The sequence below is a fragment of the Bos taurus genome, chromosome 2, assembly GCF_002263795.3.
Source record: "Bos taurus isolate L1 Dominette 01449 registration number 42190680 breed Hereford chromosome 2, ARS-UCD2.0, whole genome shotgun sequence".
Taxonomy (NCBI): Eukaryota; Metazoa; Chordata; class Mammalia; order Artiodactyla; family Bovidae; genus Bos; species Bos taurus.
Window position 1 is genome coordinate 86,178,405 of NC_037329.1, and position 22,968 is coordinate 86,201,372.

The following is a 22,968-nucleotide window of genomic DNA, read 5'->3' on the forward strand; positions in this document are numbered from 1 at the left end:
TTTGAGGATTTCTTTTCACATGAAGTTTTTTATTTATTTATTTTTTTGTTGGAAAAATCATATACTAAACTGCCACAAATAAAATGTTTATATTAAACATAATAAAAAGATTTAACTGCAAAGAGACATTAATGTGGATTATTAATTTCATTAACATCTACAAAGTTTAAAATATTCTACTGTTAGAAGACTTATGATAGTAACTAACACTTCCACAGGTCCCAGAGTATCCTCAATTAAAAAACAACAACTGACAACTTGATTCATTCAGCCTTACATGTTGCTATTTACCTGAAGTCAAGAACAATTCATAATGGAACAATGTAATGAGTGTTACTGTATTTTATGATTTACATATCACTCTGATGAGTATGACATACTTATCAGAACTGTGAGCCCTGGAATCAGACCACCTGGGTTCAAATACAACTTCTAATGCCTACTAGAGACGTGATCTTGGGCAAGTTATGGACCTCTCAAATTTCAATTTCCTCCCCTATAAAATGGAGTTAATACTAGTACTTACCTCACAGGCTTGTTACAAAGGTTGAAAAAGATAATCTTATCTCATATCTTAACATTACACTTGGCAAATAGTATAAAATAGATTTGTTAATGTGCTTTTACATTATAAAACAGGGTTGAGAATAGTAATAGAAAGGAAGTGATTCTGCCACCATTCCCATTATTTACAAAGCAAATCTTGATCAATTTCAGATTTTATAGAACACAAGCCTGAAAAGATTTTTCAGTTACATTGAAGAGTGCACATGAAAACTCTCAAAAAGGGATAGATTATTTAGTTTGTAGATCACTGTGACCTCTTGTCTCTTCCTTCTGCCTTCTTTAAATAGCTTACTTCTCAGAAGTGTTTTTTAACAGAGGAAAATTCCATAGTCTTTCATTCTCAAGGATGAGCACGGTTGGTCATAAGCAACTTCTGGGTAAATTTGGCTAAAAAGACAGCAGATTCTGATCTAGTGTGACTGATTTGACTATTCCCAGTGCTTCTATACCTGTCATTTTTCATGTTCTCTTTTGCTGTAAGCTCTAGAATGGCAGAAATAGAGTATTTGAAGCTCACTAATCAAGATTGCTGGAAGAAATATCAATAACCTCAGGTATGCAGATGACACCACCCTTATGGCAGAAAGTGAAGAGGAACTAAAAAGCCTCTTGATGAAAGTGAAAGAGGAGAGTGAAAAAGTTGAGTTAAAGCTCAACATTCAGAAAACTAAGATCATGGCATCTGGTTCCATCACTTCATGGGAAATAGATGGGGAAACAGTGGAAACAGTGTCAGACTTTATTTTTTTGGGCTCCAAGATCACTGCAGATGGTGACTGCAGCCATGAAATTAAAAGATGCTTACTCTTTAGAAGGAAAGTTATGACCAACCTAGATAGCATATTCAAAAGCAGAGACATTACTTTGCCAAAAAATGTCCGTCTAGTAAAGGCTACGGTTTCTCCAGTGGTCATGTATGGATGTGAGAGTTGGACTGTGAAGAAAGCTGAGCACCGAAGAATGGATGCTTTTGAACTGTGGTGTTGGAGAAGACTCTTGAGAGTCCCTTGGACTGCAAGGAGATCCAAGCAGTCCATCCTAAAGGAGATCAGTCCTGGGTGTTCACTGGAAGGACTGATGTTGAAGCTGAAACTCCAATACTTTGGCTACCTCATGCAAAGAGTTGACTCATTGGAAAAGACCCTGATGCTGGGAGGGATTGGGGGCAGGAGGAGAAGGGGACGACAGAGGATGAGATGGTTGGATGGCATCACTGACTCGATGGACATGAGTCTGAGTGAACTCCGGGAGTTGGTGATGGACAGGGAGGCCTGGCGTGCTGCGATTCATGGGGTCACAAAGAGTCGGACACGACTGAGTGACTGAACTGACCCGCTATTGCTGTATTTGGTAAATTATTTATTAAATAATCATTGTATTATTAAGTATCTGCTATGTTCCAGGCACTAAATTAAATGCTGGCTGGGTACACAAGCTGACTAAATGTGGCCTTTGCCCTAAAGAAACTGAATTCTTAATGGGGAAGACAGACTTATAGATAATTTCAATTTGATTTGGTAGCTACTAAGATAGCATGCATAGGATGCTATAGAAATCCTCGAAAGAGCCTGTAACTCAGCTTAGAGGGTATAACAGAGCTGTTTTGAAGGATGAGCATGGATAAGATAGATAAACAGAGGTGGGGAGTATGTGCCAGGAAAAGGGAAAAGCATGAACCATACTATGGAATCATGAAACAGTATGGCATGAATTTGAAGGAATACAACACAGTTGAGAATTACTAGAACATAAAATTTGAAAGAAGACTAAGATGTAAGGGAAGCAAGAGTCAGTATAATGGGCTTTCTAAGTTGCACAAAGGGATTTTGACTTTATTTTGTATACAACAAAGGAAAATCATATAATCAAATGGAAAAATTAAAGGAGGAGTTTACAATAAGCAAGTGACATAAGTGTATTTTTGGTAGGTTACTATGGTTGATTTGAGGAAGATGGCCTTAATAGGATCAAAATAGGGGGAGGCCAGTCATTCAGGAAAGTACTGCGGTAGTCCAGTTGAGAGTTGATGATTGAACAGATGAATGACTAAGATGCATCATTATGTCCTCAAAGAATTTTTATTATCTCTAGAAAAAGGAAATGCACTTCCTTTAGTTCAGAATTGCATCACTTAATCATTTTTCTCTCAAAAAGTCCAACAAAAGAAATTTTTGACTATTAATGATATTTTAAAACATATTTCTATGTCAATATGACACACATTCCTTCTATTTTAACAATTATATAGGATTTAGTTATATTAATATTATGCTTAATAAACAGCATTTTGGTTATTATCAAAGTTTTATGGTGAATTTTGTAAAGATTACTTTTTCCCCTGCTTTGGATTAATTCCTAAATTCTTTGACTTTACTTCATAAATGGTCAGAGGAAATAGTTTACATACAAGGAAATCAGAAATAAGCTGAGAAAATGTATTCTAATGAGTAAATAATTCATTTACATTACTTACAGAAATATGTAATTGGCTATAAACTGTTTAAGATATTAATGTTAGATTTTTTTTTCTTTTTATTGGTCTCTTCTGCATGGCATGTGGGATCTTAGTTCCCTGACCAGGGATGGAAACTGCACCCCCTGCATTGGAAGCTTGGAGTCACTGGACCAACAGGGAAGTTTTAGATTTTTTCTTTAAAACTGTATTTTGGGCAGTAAGCTTTCGTTTGTTATCACACATATTTGCTCCATATCTCTTTAATGCTTGTACATTTTTAGACAAATACTTTTGGTTAAACAATGTCTTGCATCTCCAACTTGTACTTAAGAAAAATGTACATTCTTCAATAATATATTTTTCCATTTGAAAAAAATGTCTGTTTTCTGGTTTTGTTACTTTGTTTTTTAAATAAACTTGATATTTTAGAATAATATTAGATTCACAGCAAAATTGAGTGGAAAGTACAGAAAGTTTCTATAAATCCTCTTATACCCACTCAGGCACAACCTTCCACCAACACCCAGCACCACTGTGGCACTGTTATGGTGCATTTGTTACAATCAATCACACATCATTGATACATCATTATCATTCAGAGTCCTTAGATGACATTAGGGTTCATTCCTGGTGTTGTACCTTTTGGCAAATAGGTACAGCAAATTTTTGACAAATATATGTTGACATATATCCACCATTGCAGTATCATACAGAATTGCTTTCACTGTCTTAAAAATCTGTGCTTTACCTATTCATCCCATCTTTATTTCTTGTTTAACTTTTGATGTATCTGCTAATTGTAAGATAAATGGTAAAATAGTTCTTTCCCCCCTTCTGATATTCAACTGTCACAATCATATTTGTTTTCATAGATAATCTTTTGCCTGTCGTGTATCCCCAGGTTTGTTGTATATTGAGTAATTACATTAAGTAGGACACATTTCTGGAATAAATGTTTTTTAACATTGGTCATTTTTTTCTATTGATTTGTATTTGCTGTCAATTATAGATTTCAGGGACAGTTTTCAGTTCTGTACTGTATAGAGGGTTTTCCCAAGTGCAGACTCTTATGTGGCCAGATATGATGAAGATATATCTGTTCTTGTCTATGTTCCAGTATGGGCCCAGTTAGTCTTTGAATGAATGAATGAATGAGCTTTGTGAAACCATTCTCCATAATTTGTTGTTCAGTTGCTAAGCTGTGTGTGACTCCATGGACTGCAGCATGCCAGGCTTCCCTGTCCTTCACTATCTCCTGGAGTTTGCTCAAACTCATGTTAATTGAGTCAGTGCTGCCATCCAACCATTTCAACCTCTCTCACCCCCTTCTCCTCCTGCCCTCAATCTTTCCCAGCATCGGGGGCTTTTCCAATCCGTCATCTTCTTCACACTAGGTGGCCAAATATTGGACTACAGCTTGAGCATCAGTCCTTCCAGTGAAAATTCAGGGTGGATTTCCTTTAAGATTGACTGGTTCCATATCCTTGCAGACCAAGGGACTCTCAAGAGTCTTCTCCAGAACCACAGTTCAAAAGCATTATTTCTTTGGCGCTCAGCTTTCTTTATAATTGGTAGCATATTATTCTCATGGTAACTACTCAAGTTTGGAACATGTGAGTTCACTGAAGTCTTAAAGCTTCTAAGAGATATATATCATCCAACCCATTCTGTACAGAGAAAAGTTTTTGCATGATCATAAAATTTTAAAATTCAATCTATTTTATGTGGTCCTGATCCAAAAAAGAGGACTTCCCTGATGGTTCAGTGGTAAAGAATCTGCCTGCCAATGCAGGAGACTCAGGAGACTCGGGTTTGATCCCTGGGTCAGGAAGATCCCCTGGAGGAGGAAATGGCAACCTACTCCAGTATTCTTGCCTGGGAAATCCCATGGACAGAGGAGCTTGGTGGGCAACAGTCCATAGCGGTTGCAAAGAGTTGTAAGTGATTCTGCATGCAAGCAAGGCAAAAAAACCCCTCAAAACAACCAGTTTTATGAAATGCCTACTACATAGTAAAGCACTATGTGGACACAAAGATCAAAAAGCCAGTTTATGTTCTCCAGAATTCACAACCTAGCAGACCAACATTGAGTTTTAACTATTTAATGTAATGTTAGATTCAAAGTGTAGTCAAATTTCCTAAGTAATTAATGACTTCTTCAAAGCACTGTGCTGTGTGCTTAGTTGCTCAGTCCTGTCTGACTCTTTGCAACCCCACAGACTGCAGCCTGCCAAACTCCTCTGTCCATGGGACTCTCCAGGCAAGAATACTGGAGTGGGTTGCCATGCCCTCCTGCAGGGGATCTTCTCGACCCAGGGATTGAACCCACGTCTCTTGCATCTGCCAGCATTGGCAGGCAGGTTCTTTGCCACTAGTGTAACCTGGGGAGCCCCCTAATTCTGTTTAGGGAAATGCAAATCAAGACAACAGTGAGATAACATTTTATTACAGTAAAATACAACCAATAAAAAATTTACCATTTTAACTTTTATTTTTTTATAATTTATTCTTTAATTGGAAGAAAATTGCTTTAAAATGTTGTGTTGGTTTCTGCTGTACAACAACACAATTCAGCCATAATATGTATATCACATCCCTCCCTCCTCTCCTCCCACCTCACCCTTCTAGGTCATCACAGAGTACCAGGCTCAGCAGCATATGTTACATAGCAACTTCTTACCAGCTATTTTACACATGGTAGTGTATATATGCAGAGAAGGCAATGGCACCCCACTCCAGTACTCTTGCCTGGAAAATCCCATGGACGGAGGGGCCTGGTGGGCTGTAGTCCATGGGGTCGCTAGGAGTCGGACATGACTGAGCGACTTCACTTTATTTTTTCACTTTCATGCATTGGAGAAGGAAATGGCAGCCCACTCCAGTGTTCTTGCCTGGAGTATCCCAGGGATGGGGGAGCCTGGTGGGCTGTCATCTATGGGGTCGCACAGAGTTGGACACGACTGAAGTGACTTAGCAGCAGCGGCAGCAGCATATATATGTTGATGCTACTTTGTCTATTCATCCCACTCTCTCCTTCCCCTACTAAATTCACAATCCTGTTCTGTATATCTGCATCTCCATTCCTTCCCTGCAAACAAGTTCATCAATTTCATTTTTCTAGATTCCATATATTTGCATTAATATATGATATTTATTTTTCTCTGACTTACTTCACTCCGTGTAACAGGCTCTAGTTTAATCCACCTCACTAGAACTGACTCAAATTCATTTTTTTTAATGGCGGAGTAATATTCCATTATATGTATGTACCACATCATCTTTATCCATTCATCTGTTGATGGACATCTATGTTGCTTCCATGTCCTAGATATTGTAAATAAATAGTGTTGCTATGAACATTGTGGGTACATGTGTCTTTTTCTATTATGGTGGGATTGCTGGGTCATATGCTAGTTTTATTCTTAGTTTTTTAAGGATCTTCATACTGTTCTCCATAGTGGTTATATTAATTTACATTCCCACCAACAATGTAAGAGGGTTCTCTTTTCTCCACATCCTCTCTAGCATTTATTCTTTGTAGATTTCTCAGTGATGGCCATTCTGACTGGTGTGAGGTGATACCTCATTGTAGTTTTAATTTGCATTTCTCCAATAATGAGCAATGCTGAGCATATTTTCATGTATTTATTGGCCACCTGTATGTCTTCTTTGGAGAAATGTCTGTTTTATTCTGCCTATTTTTTGATTAGGCTATTTGTTTTTCTGATATTGAGCTATATGAGCTGCTTATATATTTTGGAGATTAATCCTTTGTCAGTTGTTTCATTGGCAATTATTTTCTCCCATTCTCAGGGTTGTCTTTTAATCTGGCTTATTTTTTCCTTTGCTGTACAAAAGATTTTAAGTTTAATTAGGTCCCATTTGTTTATTTTTGTTTTTATTTGCATTACTTTAGGTGGGGGGTCAAAGAGGATCTTGCTGTGATTTATGTCAAAGAGTGTACTGCCTACATTTTCCACAAAAGCTTTCTCGCCTTACATCTTTAATCCATTTTTGACTTATTTTTGTGTATGGTGTTAGGAGGTGTTCTAGTTTCATTTTTTTATATATAGCTGTACAGTTTTCCCAGCACAACTTATTGAAAAGGCTGTCTTTTATTTACTGAATATTATTGCATTCTTTGTCAAAGATAAGATGCCCATAGGTGTGTGGGTTTATCTCTGGATTTTCTGCCTTGTTCCACTGGTCTATATTTCTGTTTTCATGCCCGTACCTTACTGTCTTGATGACTATAGCTTTGTAGTATAGTTTGCGGTCAGGAAGGTTGATTCCTCTAGCTCCATTTTTGTTTCTCAAGATTGCTTCGAGAGGGCTTTACAGGTGTTGCTAGTGGTAGAGAACCCACTTGCCAATGCAGGAGACATAAGAGACATGAGTTTGATCCCTGGGTTGGGAAGGTCCCCTGGAGGAGGGCATGGCTTGAGAAATAAAAGATTGCTTTGGCTATTCGGGGTCTTGTGTGTTTCTACACAAATTGTGAAAAATTTTGTTCTAGTTCTATGAAAAATACCCTTGGTAATTTTATAGGGATTGCACTGAATCAGTAGATTGCTTTGGGTGTGCAGACTCAGTTGTGTCCGACTCCTTGCGACCCCATGGACTGTAGTCTGCCAGGCTCCTCCATCCATGTAATTTTCCAGGCAAGAATACTGGAGTGAGTTGCCATATCTTATAATCAATTTCATAGTATTGATTATTCCAATCCAAGAATATGGTATATCCATTTGTTTGTGTCATCTTTGATTTCATCAGTATCTTACGGTTTTCTGTATACAGTCTTTTGTCTCTTTAGGTAGGTTTATTCTTAAGTATTTTATTCTTTTTGTTGCAATGGTGAAGGGATTGTTTCCTTAATTTCTCTTTCTGATTTTTCATTGTTAGTGTATAGGAAGAATGCAAGAAATTTCTGTGTATTAATTTTATATCCTGTGACTTTACTGTATTAATTGATTAGCTCTAGTAATTTTCTGGTGGCTTCTTTAGGGTTTCATTTTAACTATTTTAAAGTGTACAATTCAGTGGCATTAGTTGATCGTTGAACAACATGGGGGTTAGGAGCACAAACCTCCATATAGTGGAAAATTTGAGTGTAACTTTACAGTAAGCCCCTCTGCATCAGTGGTTCTGCATCTGTGGATTCAACCAACAGTGAATTGTGTAGTGTGTATTTATTTTAAAAATTTGCATGTAAGTGGATAAATCCATGTTGTTCAAGGATCAGCTGTAGATTCACAGTGCTGTACAATGATCATTATCTAGCTCTAGAATTTTTTATTACCCCCCACAAAGTAAACTCTATCCTTTAAGCATTCACTTTCCATTCCAACCTTCCTTCACCCCCAGGCAACCACTAATATGTATTTTTGTGCATTTGTCTATTCTATTTCATATAAATGGAATATAAAATGTGGGCATTTGTGTCTGGTTACTTTTAAAGATTTATCTATGTGGTGGTATTTACCAGTACTTTATATGGCTGTATAATATTCCACTGCCTGGATATTTGATTATCTAGTCATCAGAACACAGATATTTGGGTTGTTTCTACCTTTTGGTTATTGAGACTAGTGTTTCTATGAATATTAGTGAGATAACTCATTTTATACTTATTTGTCAAAAATGAAGAAGTGGATGATATCAAGAATTAGGGAGAATTCTTTAAGGGTAAGTCACTGATGGGAATATAAATTTGTTTAATCATGCTAGAAAATAGCATTATCTTGTGAAATTGAACTTTTACATCCTGTATGATTGAGCAATAGCACTCTTAGATACACACCCATGAGAAACTTTAGCATGTAAGAACCAGGAGATATATATAGATGAGAAGGTTAATAGCAGTACTGTTTCTAAGAGCAAAAAACTTGAACCACTTAAATGTGTATTACCAGCCATTTCTTTTAAGGAGTTCTGCTATAAAGGGAAAGAAAGAAATGGAGCAGTAGTGGAGATTGAGAATTTTTTTCAAGATGGGGGAAAAAATAGCATATTTTTATGTTTAAGAATTGATTACATGGACAAGGTGAAAGAAAGAATCATGGAGAAAAAAATTTCTGGAGAATCTGATTTCTCAGATACTGGATTTTTCTCCTAGTTTTGGAGGGTACTGTACATACCCTCCAGTTTTATCTATCCTTCTCTTGCCCTTTCTTAAACTGTTTGACCAAACAGCATATCAACTAAGTACCCAAAGGCTATTTGTGTATCTGTTGTAACTCCTATAGAGCATCTACTTTCTATATCACCACAGAAATCAGATCCAACTTACCGTACACCTCAACTCATAAATTACTGTGCAGCAGTCAAAATGAATTATAGAGTTACAGGCAAAAATATGAATCTACTACATGTAGTATGATATCTTTTTTTCCTTTTGGCTGCGCCAGCATGGCTTCTGCAATCTTAGTTCCCAGACCAGAGATTGAACCTGGGCCATGCAGTGAAAAGGCCAAGTCCTAACCACTGGACCACCAGGGAATTCCCATGATATCCTTTTTTAGAATGCTTAAAACACGCAAAATTAAACAATATGCTGCTTTGTTGTTGTGCACTTACTAAATCCTATCCAACTCTTTGCGACCCCATGAACTGCAGCATACCAGGCTCCCTTGTCCTTCACTATTTCCAAGTTTGCTCAAATTCATGTCTATTGAGTCAGTGATGCCATCCAACCAGCTCATCCTCCGTTGCCCCCCTCTTCTCCTGCCCTCAATCTTTCCCAGCATCAGGGGCTTTTCCAATGAGTCCACTAGTGGCATCAGGCGGCCAAAATACTGGAGCTTCAGCATCAGTCCTTCCAATGAATATTCAGGGTTGATTTCCTTTAGGACTGACTGGTTTGATCTTCTTGCAGTGCAAGGGACTCTCAAGGCTTGTGTCTCTATAGACTTAGACATACTATATATGTTATAACATATATGCAAAATTCAGGACAATGATTACCTCTGGGAAGAAGACAGGAATACAAGGAAAAAAGAGCACATAGATCTAAATCGCCAGTGATCTCCTAGTTCAGTGGGTCTCAAAGTTTAGTGTGCATCAGAATTCCTAGAAAGCTCATTAAAACCTAGATGGCTGGGAGCCCCCAGAGTTTTTGATTCAGGAGGTGAGTGTGGGGCCTAAGAATATGCATTTCTAACAAGGTTCCAGGTGCTGTTTTAATGCAGCTCTGCTGGGATCACATACAGAAAACCACTTCCAGTTTATAAATTGGATTATGGATTCACAGGCATTACATTTGCTTTATTAAAATAATATAATAAAGTTATTATTAAATAATCAAGTTAAATGGGAGAGAAAAAAGATGGCCAGTCATAGACCAAAGATGAGAGTATGTCAAGAAGCAAGGTTTAATATGAATCCAGTTCTGGGCTATGGAGGCATCCTTTTTGAAAAATGCTAGGATTCCCTTACTAAAAGCAAACATGAAAAACACTTCTCTAGGAGAACCTCAGGATCATTTTAGAAGAATACTACCGGCAACTACACTGAGAAATAAATCTGAAGATTGTTTTTCTCCTTAGGTGCACGGCGAAAGCATTCAAGCTTTCTGAATCTCAATAATCTCTGAAAAGACTGGACACATCACAGGCTAACCTCTTTCATGGATTCAACAAAAATTGCATTTGGAGAAAATATTTCTGTTACTTTTTCAGATCTTACCCTTTCCTCAAGTACTTTATTTAGGTCATCATTTTTCTTCCTTCCCCTCTCTCTTCTCCCTTCTGGATTTATTGTATCCACTAGGTTCTGAGAGGAAAATGTATATGATATTTTAGATTCCTACGTTGACCATAGCTATGTAGAGGGTATAGTCCTGCAACTGGTCACTGACAGGAGTTTGAGGAATGCCTGAATATAAAATTCTTGCCCATAAGCAACTCAGCCTGGAGGAAAAAAAAAAACAAACACCCCAAAACAGATCTATAAATATAAAATTACATCCCAGAGCAGGTCACGCAGCATATTATAGAAAGATACAGACTTATCTGCTTTCACAACCTCTCCTACACTCAGCTCCTCTAAGCTATACTCGCTCGCTCCCACAATTCACAACAGCTGCCCTGAGGCCAGTGGAGGGAGGCGCTCGGGAGGTGCCGCGGAGGGCCGGCGCTCCGGGCCGGCCTTCATTGGCTTTCTGGCCGGAAGCGGCGGTGCGGCCCGGCTGCGCATGCGCCCCTCACACGTGCTTCCAGAACGCCCCCTTCGCCGCTAGAGATCCGCGGGCGTCATGCTGCGAGTTTCTGCCTTCCGGCTGCTAGGTCGCAGAGGGGCGAGTAGGGTCTCGCTCTTGGAGGACTTTAGCTTCCGCTACTACAGCTCGGGTCCTCTTGGTGTCCGCGACGATACCCGCGACTCGCGCGCCTACTTTACCACACCTATTTTCTACGTGAACGCCGCGCCGCACATCGGGCACCTGTACTCCGCGCTGCTGGCGGACGCCCTGTGCCGACACCATCGCCTCCGAGTTCCCAGTGACGCCGCCACGGGATTCTCCACGGGTACCGATGAGCACGGCCTGAAGATTCAGCAGGCAGCCGCCGCCGCGGGCCTGGCTCCGTCCGAGCTGTGCGACAGAGTCTCTGCCCAGTTCCAGCAGCTTTTCCGGGAGGCTGACATCTCTTCCACCGACTTCATCCGCACCACCGAGGCCCGGCACCGGATAGCTGTGCAGCATTTCTGGGGGATGCTGAAGTCTCGGGGTCTTCTCTATAAGGGCCTCTATGAAGGTTGGTATTGCGCCTCCGACGAGTGCTTCCTGCCTGAAGCCAAGGTCACCAGGCAGCCCGGCCCGTCAGGGGATTTGTGTCCTGTATCTCTCGAGAGCGGACACCCGGTCTCCTGGACCAAGGAAGAAAACTACATTTTTAGGCTTTCCCAGTTCCGGGAGCCGCTCCAGCAGTGGCTGCGGGGCGACCCTCAGGCCATAACACCGGAGCCATTCCATCACACAGTCCTTCAGTGGTTGGAGGAGGAGCTGCCGGACCTATCGGTCTCTCGAAGGAGTAGCCACTTGCACTGGGGCATTCCGGTGCCCGGGGACGATTCACAGACCATCTACGTATGGCTGGATGCCTTGGTCAACTACCTTACTGTAGTTGGCTACCCAGACGCTGAGTTCAAATCTTGGTGGCCGAACACCTCTCATATCATAGGCAAGGACATTCTCAAATTCCATGCTATCTATTGGCCTGCCCTCCTCTTAGGGGCCGGCATGAGCCCACCACACCGCATCTATGTCCACTCCCACTGGACAGTCTGTGGTCAGAAGATGTCTAAGAGCTTGGGTAACGTGGTGGATCCCAGGACTTGTCTTGACCGCTATACGGTGGATGGCTTCCGCTACTTTCTTCTTCGGCAGGGCGTCCCCAGCTGGGATTGTGATTACTATGATGAAAAGGTGGTTAAGTTGTTGGATTCCGAGCTGGCAGATGCTTTGGGAGGTCTCCTGAACCGATGTACTGCCAACAAGATCAATCCTTCTGGGATCTATCCGGCTTTCTGCGCTACTTGCTTTCCCAGTGAGCCAGGCTTGGTAGGGCCGTCAGGTCGTGCTCAGGCAGAGGACTACGCTCTAGTGAGCGCAGTGGCCACTTTGCCCAAGCAGGTAGCAGACCACTACGATAACTTTCAGATCTATAAGGCTCTGGAGGCAGTGTCCAGCTGTGTCCGGCAGACTAACGGCTTTGTCCAAAGGCATGCGCCATGGAAGCTGAACTGGGAGAGCCCCGTGGATGCTCCCTGGCTGGGTACTGTGCTTCATGTGGCCTTGGAGTGTTTGCGAGTCTTTGGAACTCTGCTCCAGCCTGTCACCCCAAGCCTAGCTGACAGGCTGCTGTCTAGGTTGGGGGTTTCTTCCACAGAGAGGAGCCTTGGAGAGCTCCATTTTTTGTCTCGATTCTATGGACATCCATCCCCTTTTGAAGGGAGGAGACTGGGACCTGAAACTGGGGTCTTGTTTCCAAGACTGGACCAGTCTAGGTCCTGGCTGGTAAAAGCCCACAAGACCTAGAAACTCAGTTCTTATTAGCTTGTGGTAAAAAAGTAAATTTGTTATTTTCTTATTTTTTGCATTTTCAGGGAAATTATATTAATGCTTTCTAAAGTGTTGGATCAAATGAGCACATAAGTACTGTCCCTGTGAAAAGAGGTTTGATAGCCTTTCAGGAGCCTACTCCCTACTCTTCAGTTCTCTGTGTGCATTAACCACTGTCCTTTGTACCCCAGTGTCTCTGAGATGTCTCCAGGGGTAAGAGACAACTTTGCTGATACTATTCCTTCTCATTGTGTACCTCCGTCCAAACCAGTTATTTGCCCAGACTACCTCTCATGGCTTGTTTTTTATTGGCCTGGCCTCTGCTGGGCAGAGAGTGGGGGTTGGAGGCCCCCTACCTCAGCTTTTACTTTGTTACATATGTTGAGTCTCCTGTTGAAAACAGATTGTTTCATTAAAGCTTTAAAAACCAGTGTCCTAGATTAGATGATTTTTGCCTATATTTTTAATTCTTAACAATCTTGACTCCCAGTTTTGCTAGTTAATTGTCCAGTAGTTGTGCTTTGTACCATTATACTTTAACCGGTAGATGGCTCTAGTCTCACATATTTAATTACTTAACATTGAGGTTTCAGAATATTTAAAATACATTTTCTGCTTTGTAATTTTGCATAATTTAAAGAAAAAATTTTATTTTCTTAAAATAAGGATAACTGCAATTACTGCTGTTTTACAATAAGCAATAAAAAAAGATCAAAATCCTCATTTCAGACTACTGAAAAAGGACATTCACTCCATTAGATGTTTAGTCAGCTAATAAGTAACTATCACATGTGTTTGGACCATGATAAATTATAAAGCTCTCTTGATTTACTTGGTATGTTAAAATTTTTTTAAACTTTAATAACATTAGGTTTACAGGTGTGATTTAAAAAATCTGTAGAAAGTTCAGAAGGGTAATCTTTTCTTTATATTTCTTGGTCTTAATTTTGTTATCCACATATATAATTTACCTTATATGATTTCTTTTGGTCAATCAGTATGTATAATACAGTATAGAAATTGTGGAATAGCTATTATAAATTTAATACATTTACTTTCAAGTAGTTTTTATTATTTCTTTTGCTCCTTTAACTTATTAAAGTTTAAAAGTTTTCTAAGTACCTTATTCAGATCAGTTCTGTTGCGTTTGTTGAAGGTGATGGTGAAGGGAGGAAATGATCAGTGCTCCAGGAATCTCAAACTGGACTTAGGGATCTCTCCAAGGCTCCATAAGAGAACATCACAGAGAAGATGTTAAGGTATCAATTTATACAGTGACTACAACATAGTAAGCCAGCATTATTTGCCCAGACTAGTCTCATGGCTAATCTCATAGGTGATTAGACAGCTAGGGCAAAGTTTAAAATGAGAACTTGCCTTGAGATATCCATTCTAAGAATGGTAGCAAGCAGAGAGAGCTCACTATGAATTAAACTATTGTGCTAGTAGTTCCCCCAGATTTATTCTGGGTGCTACTGTTCAGCTCCAGTTTCTATTTATTAATTAGTGTAGTGAGAGATTTCTGGTTGCTTGGAAACATTGCTTAGAAAAGAATGCTTGAAGGCATTCTAAGGGTGGAAGGACTATTTCTACCAGTGTTCCTTTAGATCCTCCTTATTCTTCATAATGGAATCTTGGGCTTTCCATAGGACATATTCCAGTTATCTGCTGGGATTACTAGGGTAGATTACTGGGACCTAGGATGGCATATAATATCTCTTGGGGCTAGAGAGCAGAGCAGTGAAAGAGATGGGATGTTTACATGGATGAAGGAAAACAGACTTGGAAAGCAGTGTTGATAACCTCTGTCTTCGTAGTGCCATTATAAGTCTTACAGCCCCTATCATGAATGGAAGGACAGTGTCTTTCACTGGAATGGTCTTTGCCATGGCCTAATGCCAGTTAGTACACTGCACCTTGGCTTGCTGGGTGTTAAAGGAGTTCCGTTTGTGCAGTCTGTCATTTGTGTAGGCACTTAAGTTCTACCAGAGTGTTTGTGGTAGTAGAGGACACAGGAAAACGGGGGGAGCCAAGAGGAGAGGGCATAATTATTACAGAAGACAGGATATTTTGAGTGAAGAAGTGTGGTAAGTTGGATAGGACTTATTCTGTGGTGATATGGAAGATGAACCAGTTAGATTCTCTGCAGGAGGCAGAATAGGTAAAGCAGGGATCCTCTGAGTACTGAGTTGGTATGTTAAGTTTGATTCAGCAGTTTAAGAATGGCAAGTAGAGGATAGGTGAACTTAAAACTGGAAGGCATGCACTTCTAAGAGAGTACACCTTAACCACTTCGTGGGAAAAGATGATAAACTTGTAGACTTCTAAGAATTTCCCTGTTCCAGAATTGCTAACACCTTATCTGGCATCTTGTGGATTCCTTGACGAGAAAGGAAGTTTCTCCCAATATTACCCTAAGGCTCTCAAATATTGATTTTAAGGTATTTTTGGAGGCAGTGTTGCAGGAGGTGATAGAGCACTGATCAGGTGTTCATGGAATGTCATGTTAAAGTAATAATAAGCTGTCAGCTCAGAAGACTACAGTCTACTATGAAGTCATGCAAGAAGTTGTGGGCAATGTATATGTGGCACCATTGTATATTAGAGGGCTATTCTACAAGCGAACTCACAGATAGGCACCTCAGAAGTCAGAAGACCTATGGCTATATGGGGGTCAAGAATAGGCAGAAACAAGAAATAGTTACAGTCTCATTTAATTGAAATCTCACACTTATTCTGGAAGTAGGCCTTATTATTTTTCTTGAGCACCTGTGTGACTCTATAGGGACTGAGAAGAGCCTGAGAAATTGAGTATTAAGTTGATCACTCAAGAAGGCTTAGGCTGCTACATGGGCTCTCAGGTACAGGCCCTTGCCCCCCAACCCCCTATAGTTGTATCTGTTATTGGCACATAACTCTTTGGATCTGGAAAGTTCTGAAACTGAAGTAAAGCCAGTAGTTGGTCAGGTTTTGGGCCTCCAACTAGGATGACATAATAATGAAGCTTGAGTAGCAGGTGGCAGTACTGAGCAATCCACAGATTACTTCTTGGGCATTATGGTAGGGATAGTTTACTGGCTGGCTGTTTCATCCCTGAGTGTGTGGGTAGTTGCAGTGTCAGCCTGCATTAGTGTAACTTTGAGTTACAGTGGGGAAGCAGCCATGCCTCTTGATTAAGACTCGGTCCATAAAGTTGCTGTATAATATTGCCTCCTGGAGGCAGTTCCCCCCCTATCCATAGTTCTACCAGATGTAGAACAACTGTTCTTGCTAATGAGGTCTGGGATGCTGTAAACGTTGATAGGTCCTTGTCTTCATTTTTTGCCAGAATGAATATCAGTGGACCTGAAAAGATGTGGACCTACTGGCAGTGATGTGTCTATTTTTGCTGCAAAAGTTAACTAGTTCAGAGAGAGTGCAGGGAGCGTGGGCACAGGTGGAGGTAACCAGGATTACAAATTAGGGGGATCAGTTCTAGAACAAAGCCTTGGAGCCCCTTGCAAAACTAAGACAGTATAAAATGTCATTTCAGCATAACACAGTTGGCCCTGCCCCTTGTTCTTCTAGGAGCTTTAGATAGGGTTGGTTAACTTCTATTAATAGGAACACACTATATTTGGAGGTTAATATTGCTGGAAGGCCAGAACAGTAACAACCAAGTTAATTAAGGTCAATTAGTGAGGATTTTAACCTTTCAAGTTTGAGGCAGAGGATAGGAGAATCCCAGCCTAAGCTGCTTTCTTCTATCAAGAACTACTTTGAGTTGAGGGGAAAGAAGTAGATAGTTATAGAGCTTTAGTTTTACCCTGTATAGATCCTGTGAATTAAGAGGAACCATCTAATGGAGTAGTTGACCATATTTAAAATACTTTGCTTTAGATTGTATTAATTATATTAATCAGTTTCTACTTAAATTTCCATGATGAGTAAAGGGGACTGGGAAGAGGTATACACCAAGAGGATCTTCCTATGGTATAGACAACTACAAATAATATACTCTCTACTGTGCTTCTTCTCGTGTATAGCTGTTGGGAGCTTCAGTCTTAATTGGATCTTCACCAAAGTAAGGTGAGACTAGAGAAGTTCCATCCTTGGCTATGAACTGTATTTCACTCCCGTTTAGTCTGTGACACAATTTATTCACCATAAGTCCACAGCTCCTTACTTAAGAAGATGATGGTATGAAATGTCAGGATGTTTCAGGAAACTAAATGTATGATCTGCAAGAAGAAAATAACTCCAAGGAGAGATGAGATCTGCCTTCACGTCCTAAGGATTTTTGGATGAAACATTTGCAGAGGGCCTAGAAGACTCACTTAGGTAAGCTGAAGGGACAGCTCTAGGAATAGCTGGAAATGGGTGATGCCAGTTATCGTAGTGTATGGTATGGGTAACATGGTACTAACCTCTATGCTACCACTCTCGAGGTACGTACACCCCCTCATTGGTTGACAGTCACTGGTTTATGGGATTGAACAGGAGGTGAACCTTCGAGAACTAGTTTATGATTGATACAGATACGAATCATTGTTTTATTCTCTTAATACAGTCAATAAAAGTATGACTAATTACACATTTTTCCTAATTAAAATATTTTAAAAGGATAATAACCTTTACATTGGGACACATTAAATATGACAGTATCAGTAGTTTGACTTCCTTTGAACTAATCTAGAAATATCTACTGGTTAAAGGCTATAAATACTAAAAATAAAAAGTTAACAAGCATGTTACACAGTTTGGTTAATCACTAAAATAACACAACTGGAATGTATTTCTTCTTAGCCAGATGAAATGTTAAAGAACTCAATTCAACAGAAGACAGGAAGGTGAAAAAAAGAGCAAAGAAAAATGAAAAATATGGTAAAAGAAAACCCATAATGGCATGGCAGAAATAAATACAAATATATTGGTAATTAAAATATCATAGGATGGACTTTCTGTCGAAAGGAAGCAATATTGAAGCTTAAATTTTAAAAGTTAGCTATATGTAGTTCAGATCCTTAAAAAACTGGAAATAGAACTGCCTTATGATCCAGCAATCCCACTGCTGGGCATACACACTGAGGAAACCAGAAGGGAAAGAGACACATGTACCCCAATGTTCATAATAGCCAGGACATGGAAGCAACCTAGATGCCCATCAGCAGATGAATGGATAAGAAAGCTGTGGTACATATACACAATGGAGTATTACTCAGCCATTAAAAAGAATACATTTGAATCAGTTCTAATGAGGTGGATGAACCTGGAGCCTATTATACAGAGTGAAGTAAGCCAGAAGGAAAAACATAAATACAGTATACTAACGCATATATATGGAATTTAGAAAGATGGTAACAATAACCCGGTGTACGAGACAGCAAAAGAGACACTGATGTATAGAACAGTCTTATGGACTCTGTGGGAGAGGGAGAGGGTGGGAAGATTTGGGAGAATGACATTGAAACGTAAAATATCATGTAAGAAACGAGTTGCCAGTCCAGGTTCGATGCACGATACTGGATGCTTGGGGCTAGTGCACTGGGACGACCCAGAGGGATGGTATGGGGAGGGAGGAGGGAGGAGGGTTCAGGATGGGGAACACATGTATACCTGTGGTGGATTCATTTTGATATTTGGCAAAACTAATACAATTATGTAAAGATTAAAAAAAAAAAAAAGGTATATACTTAAACATAACAGAAAATAAGACATGAAGAAACACTAGGCATATATTAACCAAAAAAAAGCTAGCATCATAATAGTAGACAATCTATATTGAGGGGATAATCATTATTAAAGATGAAGTGAGACTGAATATAAAAATAACAATAGTAAGTTATAACAATTAAACTTGTATAATCTAACAGCCTCAAAATATAAAAAGTTAAAATTGAAGATGACAAGAAATGTTCAAATTTGGAAAGAAATTAAACTGCCATTTGTGAGTTCAGAGAAACTAGGCAATGAGAAAGTAAAATAACTTACACTAGATGTTAGCATTTCAGTCTTTAATGCTCACCACTTAGTGTATCATCATTTCTAAGGGTAGAAAAAAATGAAAAAGTTATAGCAGGTAAGGTTTTGTGACTCTTAAAACCTTGTCTTTTTCCATGCATGCTTCTGTGAAAATAATAACTTGCTTTTTCAGTAGAAATGCCAACAAATATACCTGTTCAGTGAGTCCTTTCTAGATTATTAAAAGAGAACAATCCCATGGCCATAATTTTACCAATTTTTCTGTTAGTTCAATAATAAGTGAAGGTGAAGGGAGAGGACCACCAATTCTGTGTTCCTTATTTGTGTTCTCATTTACTCTTTCCGTCAACCTTAGTAAGTATTCTTTTAACTCTGTTTAACTGATAAGAAATTGAGACACCAAAGAAATTAAGTAACTTAGCTAAACTTATACAGTTTATAAAACAGGAGAGCCTAGATTCAAACTTGTTTTAGTGCCAGAGCCTCAGCACCATCCTTAACACCAACACCACAACAATCCCTGAGTATATACTGAGTCTTGTATTGTGAAGAAGAGGAAATAGTAAAATCAGATCCAAAGATCTGAAAATGAAAAGTCTAAATAAGAACACTTAATTGAAATACATTAATCAGTGTTTCAAGATGAGTTAGTTCTTGATAGCTAGATTATGAAACATACGAGTGCCGAAAAAGAAACCTGGGAAAGATACTTACCTTATAATGAAATATATTCCTTTTCTTGCTTTCAATAGTTTCCTTTATATATGCTGCTTATGTGTATTGGTGTAAATGGTTAAAAATTTTAATAACTCCATAATCTCTTTTTTCTTTTTCCTTAAGATTGTTGTTTCTTATTTTCAGAAGAGTGTTCCAAATTTTTGAATCCAACAATTCTCAAAGTGAAAGTATGTTGTCATAAATTCATGAATCCAAGTATTTAAAAATAACATTTTACTAATACTTTATACATTTATCTCTAAACATGGAAACATGGCAATATTCAAGTTTTATTTGAATTAACTATTATAGTAATAAAGCCAGAGAATTTTATTAAGGTCACACTGAAACTTTTTCATTTCATACATACAGTTTTAATACAAATGAACTTAAGACTCATCTACTTAACTAACAATTTAAGTTCTATGACTTTACTGAACATTTATTACTATATTCTTACAGCATCTTTCCTAACAAGCTTGCAGGAACCAGATTAAATGCCCTTGACTCCAGTTACTACCAAAGCAAATCCTGGTAAATTATATCTGACATATGTCACACATGACAGTCAAGACGTGTTTTAACTTCTACAAATTCTATAGAGACTTTATTATGAATTTCATAAAGAACACTCTGTCATATTTTACTTTTTTAATGAAATGTAGCTAAAGTTGGACATGGGCTACACCTTGAAGAAGTTTAGGATGAAACCTATGTGTATATAGGTCCCTTGGCTATCATCTAAATTGTATATTAAAGTCCTTGTTAACTTGGAAGCTAGGAACATATACATCTTTATGTAATGTTTTAAGTAATTTCTTCCAAATTCTTTAAATTCAAACTATACAGTCCCATAGTTAGCGAGGCATGATGGGTACTTTTCCAGTATTTGCATGGTAGATTATGACTTGCTAATAGAATCAGAGTGAAATATTATAAAAAATATCCTACACAGTCTACATAATCTACATCCTTAAGATTACCATTAAAATTCACTTACTAAAGGAATTTACAAAGGCTTTCCTAACGCAAAGAATCTTCAGTCCTGGTAAATTCAAATTATTGCATTAACTCTTTTTATTTAAATTTTTATAAAACTTATTCTATGGAAACTCCCTAAATTTTTAGAAAGAGAAACTTTTTAGTCCTGAGTTCAGTTTCATTTTACAACTCATTACTGGAATGTGATTAAATAAATCATGTTACAGTATATAAGAAGCCCATTTTGGTATTATAGAAGAAAATTGTTAAGTACTAAAATAAAATGAATTGTTTGAAAATATGTATGGTTAATTGCATGAAAGTTGATGGTTGGATGTTCATACCATTTTAAGATTTGGAAGGAGTATTTTTTGCTGAATATGATAGAAATATTCTTAACGTTCATGATGACACTGACCCAGTTTAAAAAGTCTATTAGTTAATAATCCTCAAAGAATAAAGTTTTTTCTTATTAAAATGTCCACATAAAAATCAGCTTCTGGAAGGTAGTTAATTCATAACAAATTTTAAGTAAAACATTTTTAGATGTAACTAATGTCATAAATCCGTTTTCTACCCTAAGAGTATATATAGCACATCTTCCTTTTTCCATAATGTATTAAGATCATCTAAAAATGAATCTTATCAGTTCTGGGGCACAAAGGATGTCTCAATATAAATGTATAACAGTTTTTACACTGTAGCTAAGTGTAGAAACTAGGAAATCACCCTAATCTCAGGCAGGAAAAAAAAAAAAAGGAAAAATAGTGAAAACTTACTGCTTAACTAGTGAAGTGTGAAAGAGACTAACCAAATTCAACCAAGTTATCAAAACCCATCATCGATAAGTTTGTAGAGGTAGATGTTTTAAATATTCAATATGTGAGGACAGGTAAGTCTGAGCTTGAGTTTTAAACAAGTCATTCTCTAAAGACAGACACATAGCTAGGGCACAGGCATAAAAATGTATTTGTAAACATAGGATTGTTGCTGAGTTTATTTTCAGTTTTCTTTCTGCATAGACATTAGGATATTAAATGTGTTATTTTATTGAGAACTATTCTTATAAACACTTGGATACTGCCTGAATAAAATAATCCTAAGGTTGACTTTATAGGGTAGGAAAAATTTACATCTATTAGTATCTTTTGAAAAATAGTTTGCATAATAGGGATATTACTAAGGATTTTAGGAAGTTTCTTTTACGTGTTGTTAAAAGTATGTTATAGAAGTGGATATTGTGTAGCTTTCTTTGCTTTGGTACCAAAGTTAAGACATTTTGAAAACTAAGATCTTAAATATGACTAGCAAGAAACACTCTGAAAGCATTAAAAATAATCTCAAATTGTTACTGTATACTTTAAAATTGTTATCCTTTAGATTTTTTTCTCTAAAACAAAGAAAAAAGATATGCTTTTTTAGGTAATACTTTTTATATTAATTAAACATTTCCTTTATGTACTGTCATTGGTTGTTTCAGAACTATGAGGCTAAGGTTTAGTCTTCTTAGTTCATTTTTATATCATGACATAACAAAAAGGACATGATAATTAAAAGCTAAAACATTGATCTCATTGTTATTAAAGCTGCTTTTGCTATCATGGATATGTTATATTAGCTATAAAATAAGAGGAAAATATCACAAGTTAAATGGAACAGGTTTTTTTGGGGATACATTAACACTACCTGCATTTTTAAAATATTTTATATATGAAGAGAAAGATGAAGTAATGTAATCTTTACAGAATTTAGTGAATGCACTGTGGAAATACAGGAAAACATTTTGGCAAAGAGCACATTTGCCTACAATATATTACCTAAGAAAAATACCAATGTAAATCTGTTTTTGAAGCAAAATGCAATTATTCTTGGACTCTAGAAATTTATTAAAGTTTTAGAAAAAAATGCTTTGGTGTATACTAAATAAGCCTGAATTATAAATATGGGATTAAAATGTATACTGAAAATACCAGACAAGTGGAATTAGATTGTTTCATGATTTTTTTGATTAGGGCTCTAACTATAGAACACTGGACCATAACATACAGCATGCTACTTTCAAAATTAATGTAGGAAAATAAAATATTCTCAATAGATGGATTGGCCTTTGGATGTGTCAGAATATCTTTATATTACTTATTCTATAACTGTGCTATATTATATTTTATTCCTAAACATAAATATTTTAGCGTAGAAACATTTTGGTGAAATACTCCAAAAATACATACTT

General features: G+C 37.9%; 2 protein-coding genes across 3 annotated transcripts in view; one reads left to right on the forward strand and one right to left on the reverse strand.

Annotated features, from left to right (window-relative positions):
* RFTN2 (raftlin family member 2) overlaps positions 1–14,291 on the reverse strand; it is a 91,932-nt gene extending 77,641 nt beyond the window's left edge. The window contains exon 1 of one of the 2 annotated variants that reach the window (XM_024999758.2): positions 14,202–14,291. The gene's annotated coding sequence lies outside the window, so the exon portion shown is untranslated. The remainder of the gene's footprint in view (positions 1–14,201) is intronic. The other variant, XM_024999760.2, reaches the window with a different exon arrangement.
* MARS2 (methionyl-tRNA synthetase 2, mitochondrial) lies at positions 11,267–13,510 on the forward strand. Its single transcript, NM_001098971.1, has one exon. The coding sequence runs from the start codon at positions 11,274–11,276 to the stop codon at positions 13,053–13,055; it is 1,782 nt and encodes a 593-aa protein (NP_001092441.1). The 5' UTR covers positions 11,267–11,273; the 3' UTR covers positions 13,056–13,510.
* Positions 14,292–22,968: the final 8,677 nt, after the last annotated feature.

Coding starts and splice junctions, on each gene's coding strand:
- MARS2 (NM_001098971.1), top strand. CDS start 11,274: ATGCTGCGAGTTTCTGCCTTCCGGCTGCTAGGTCGCAGAGGGGCGAGT.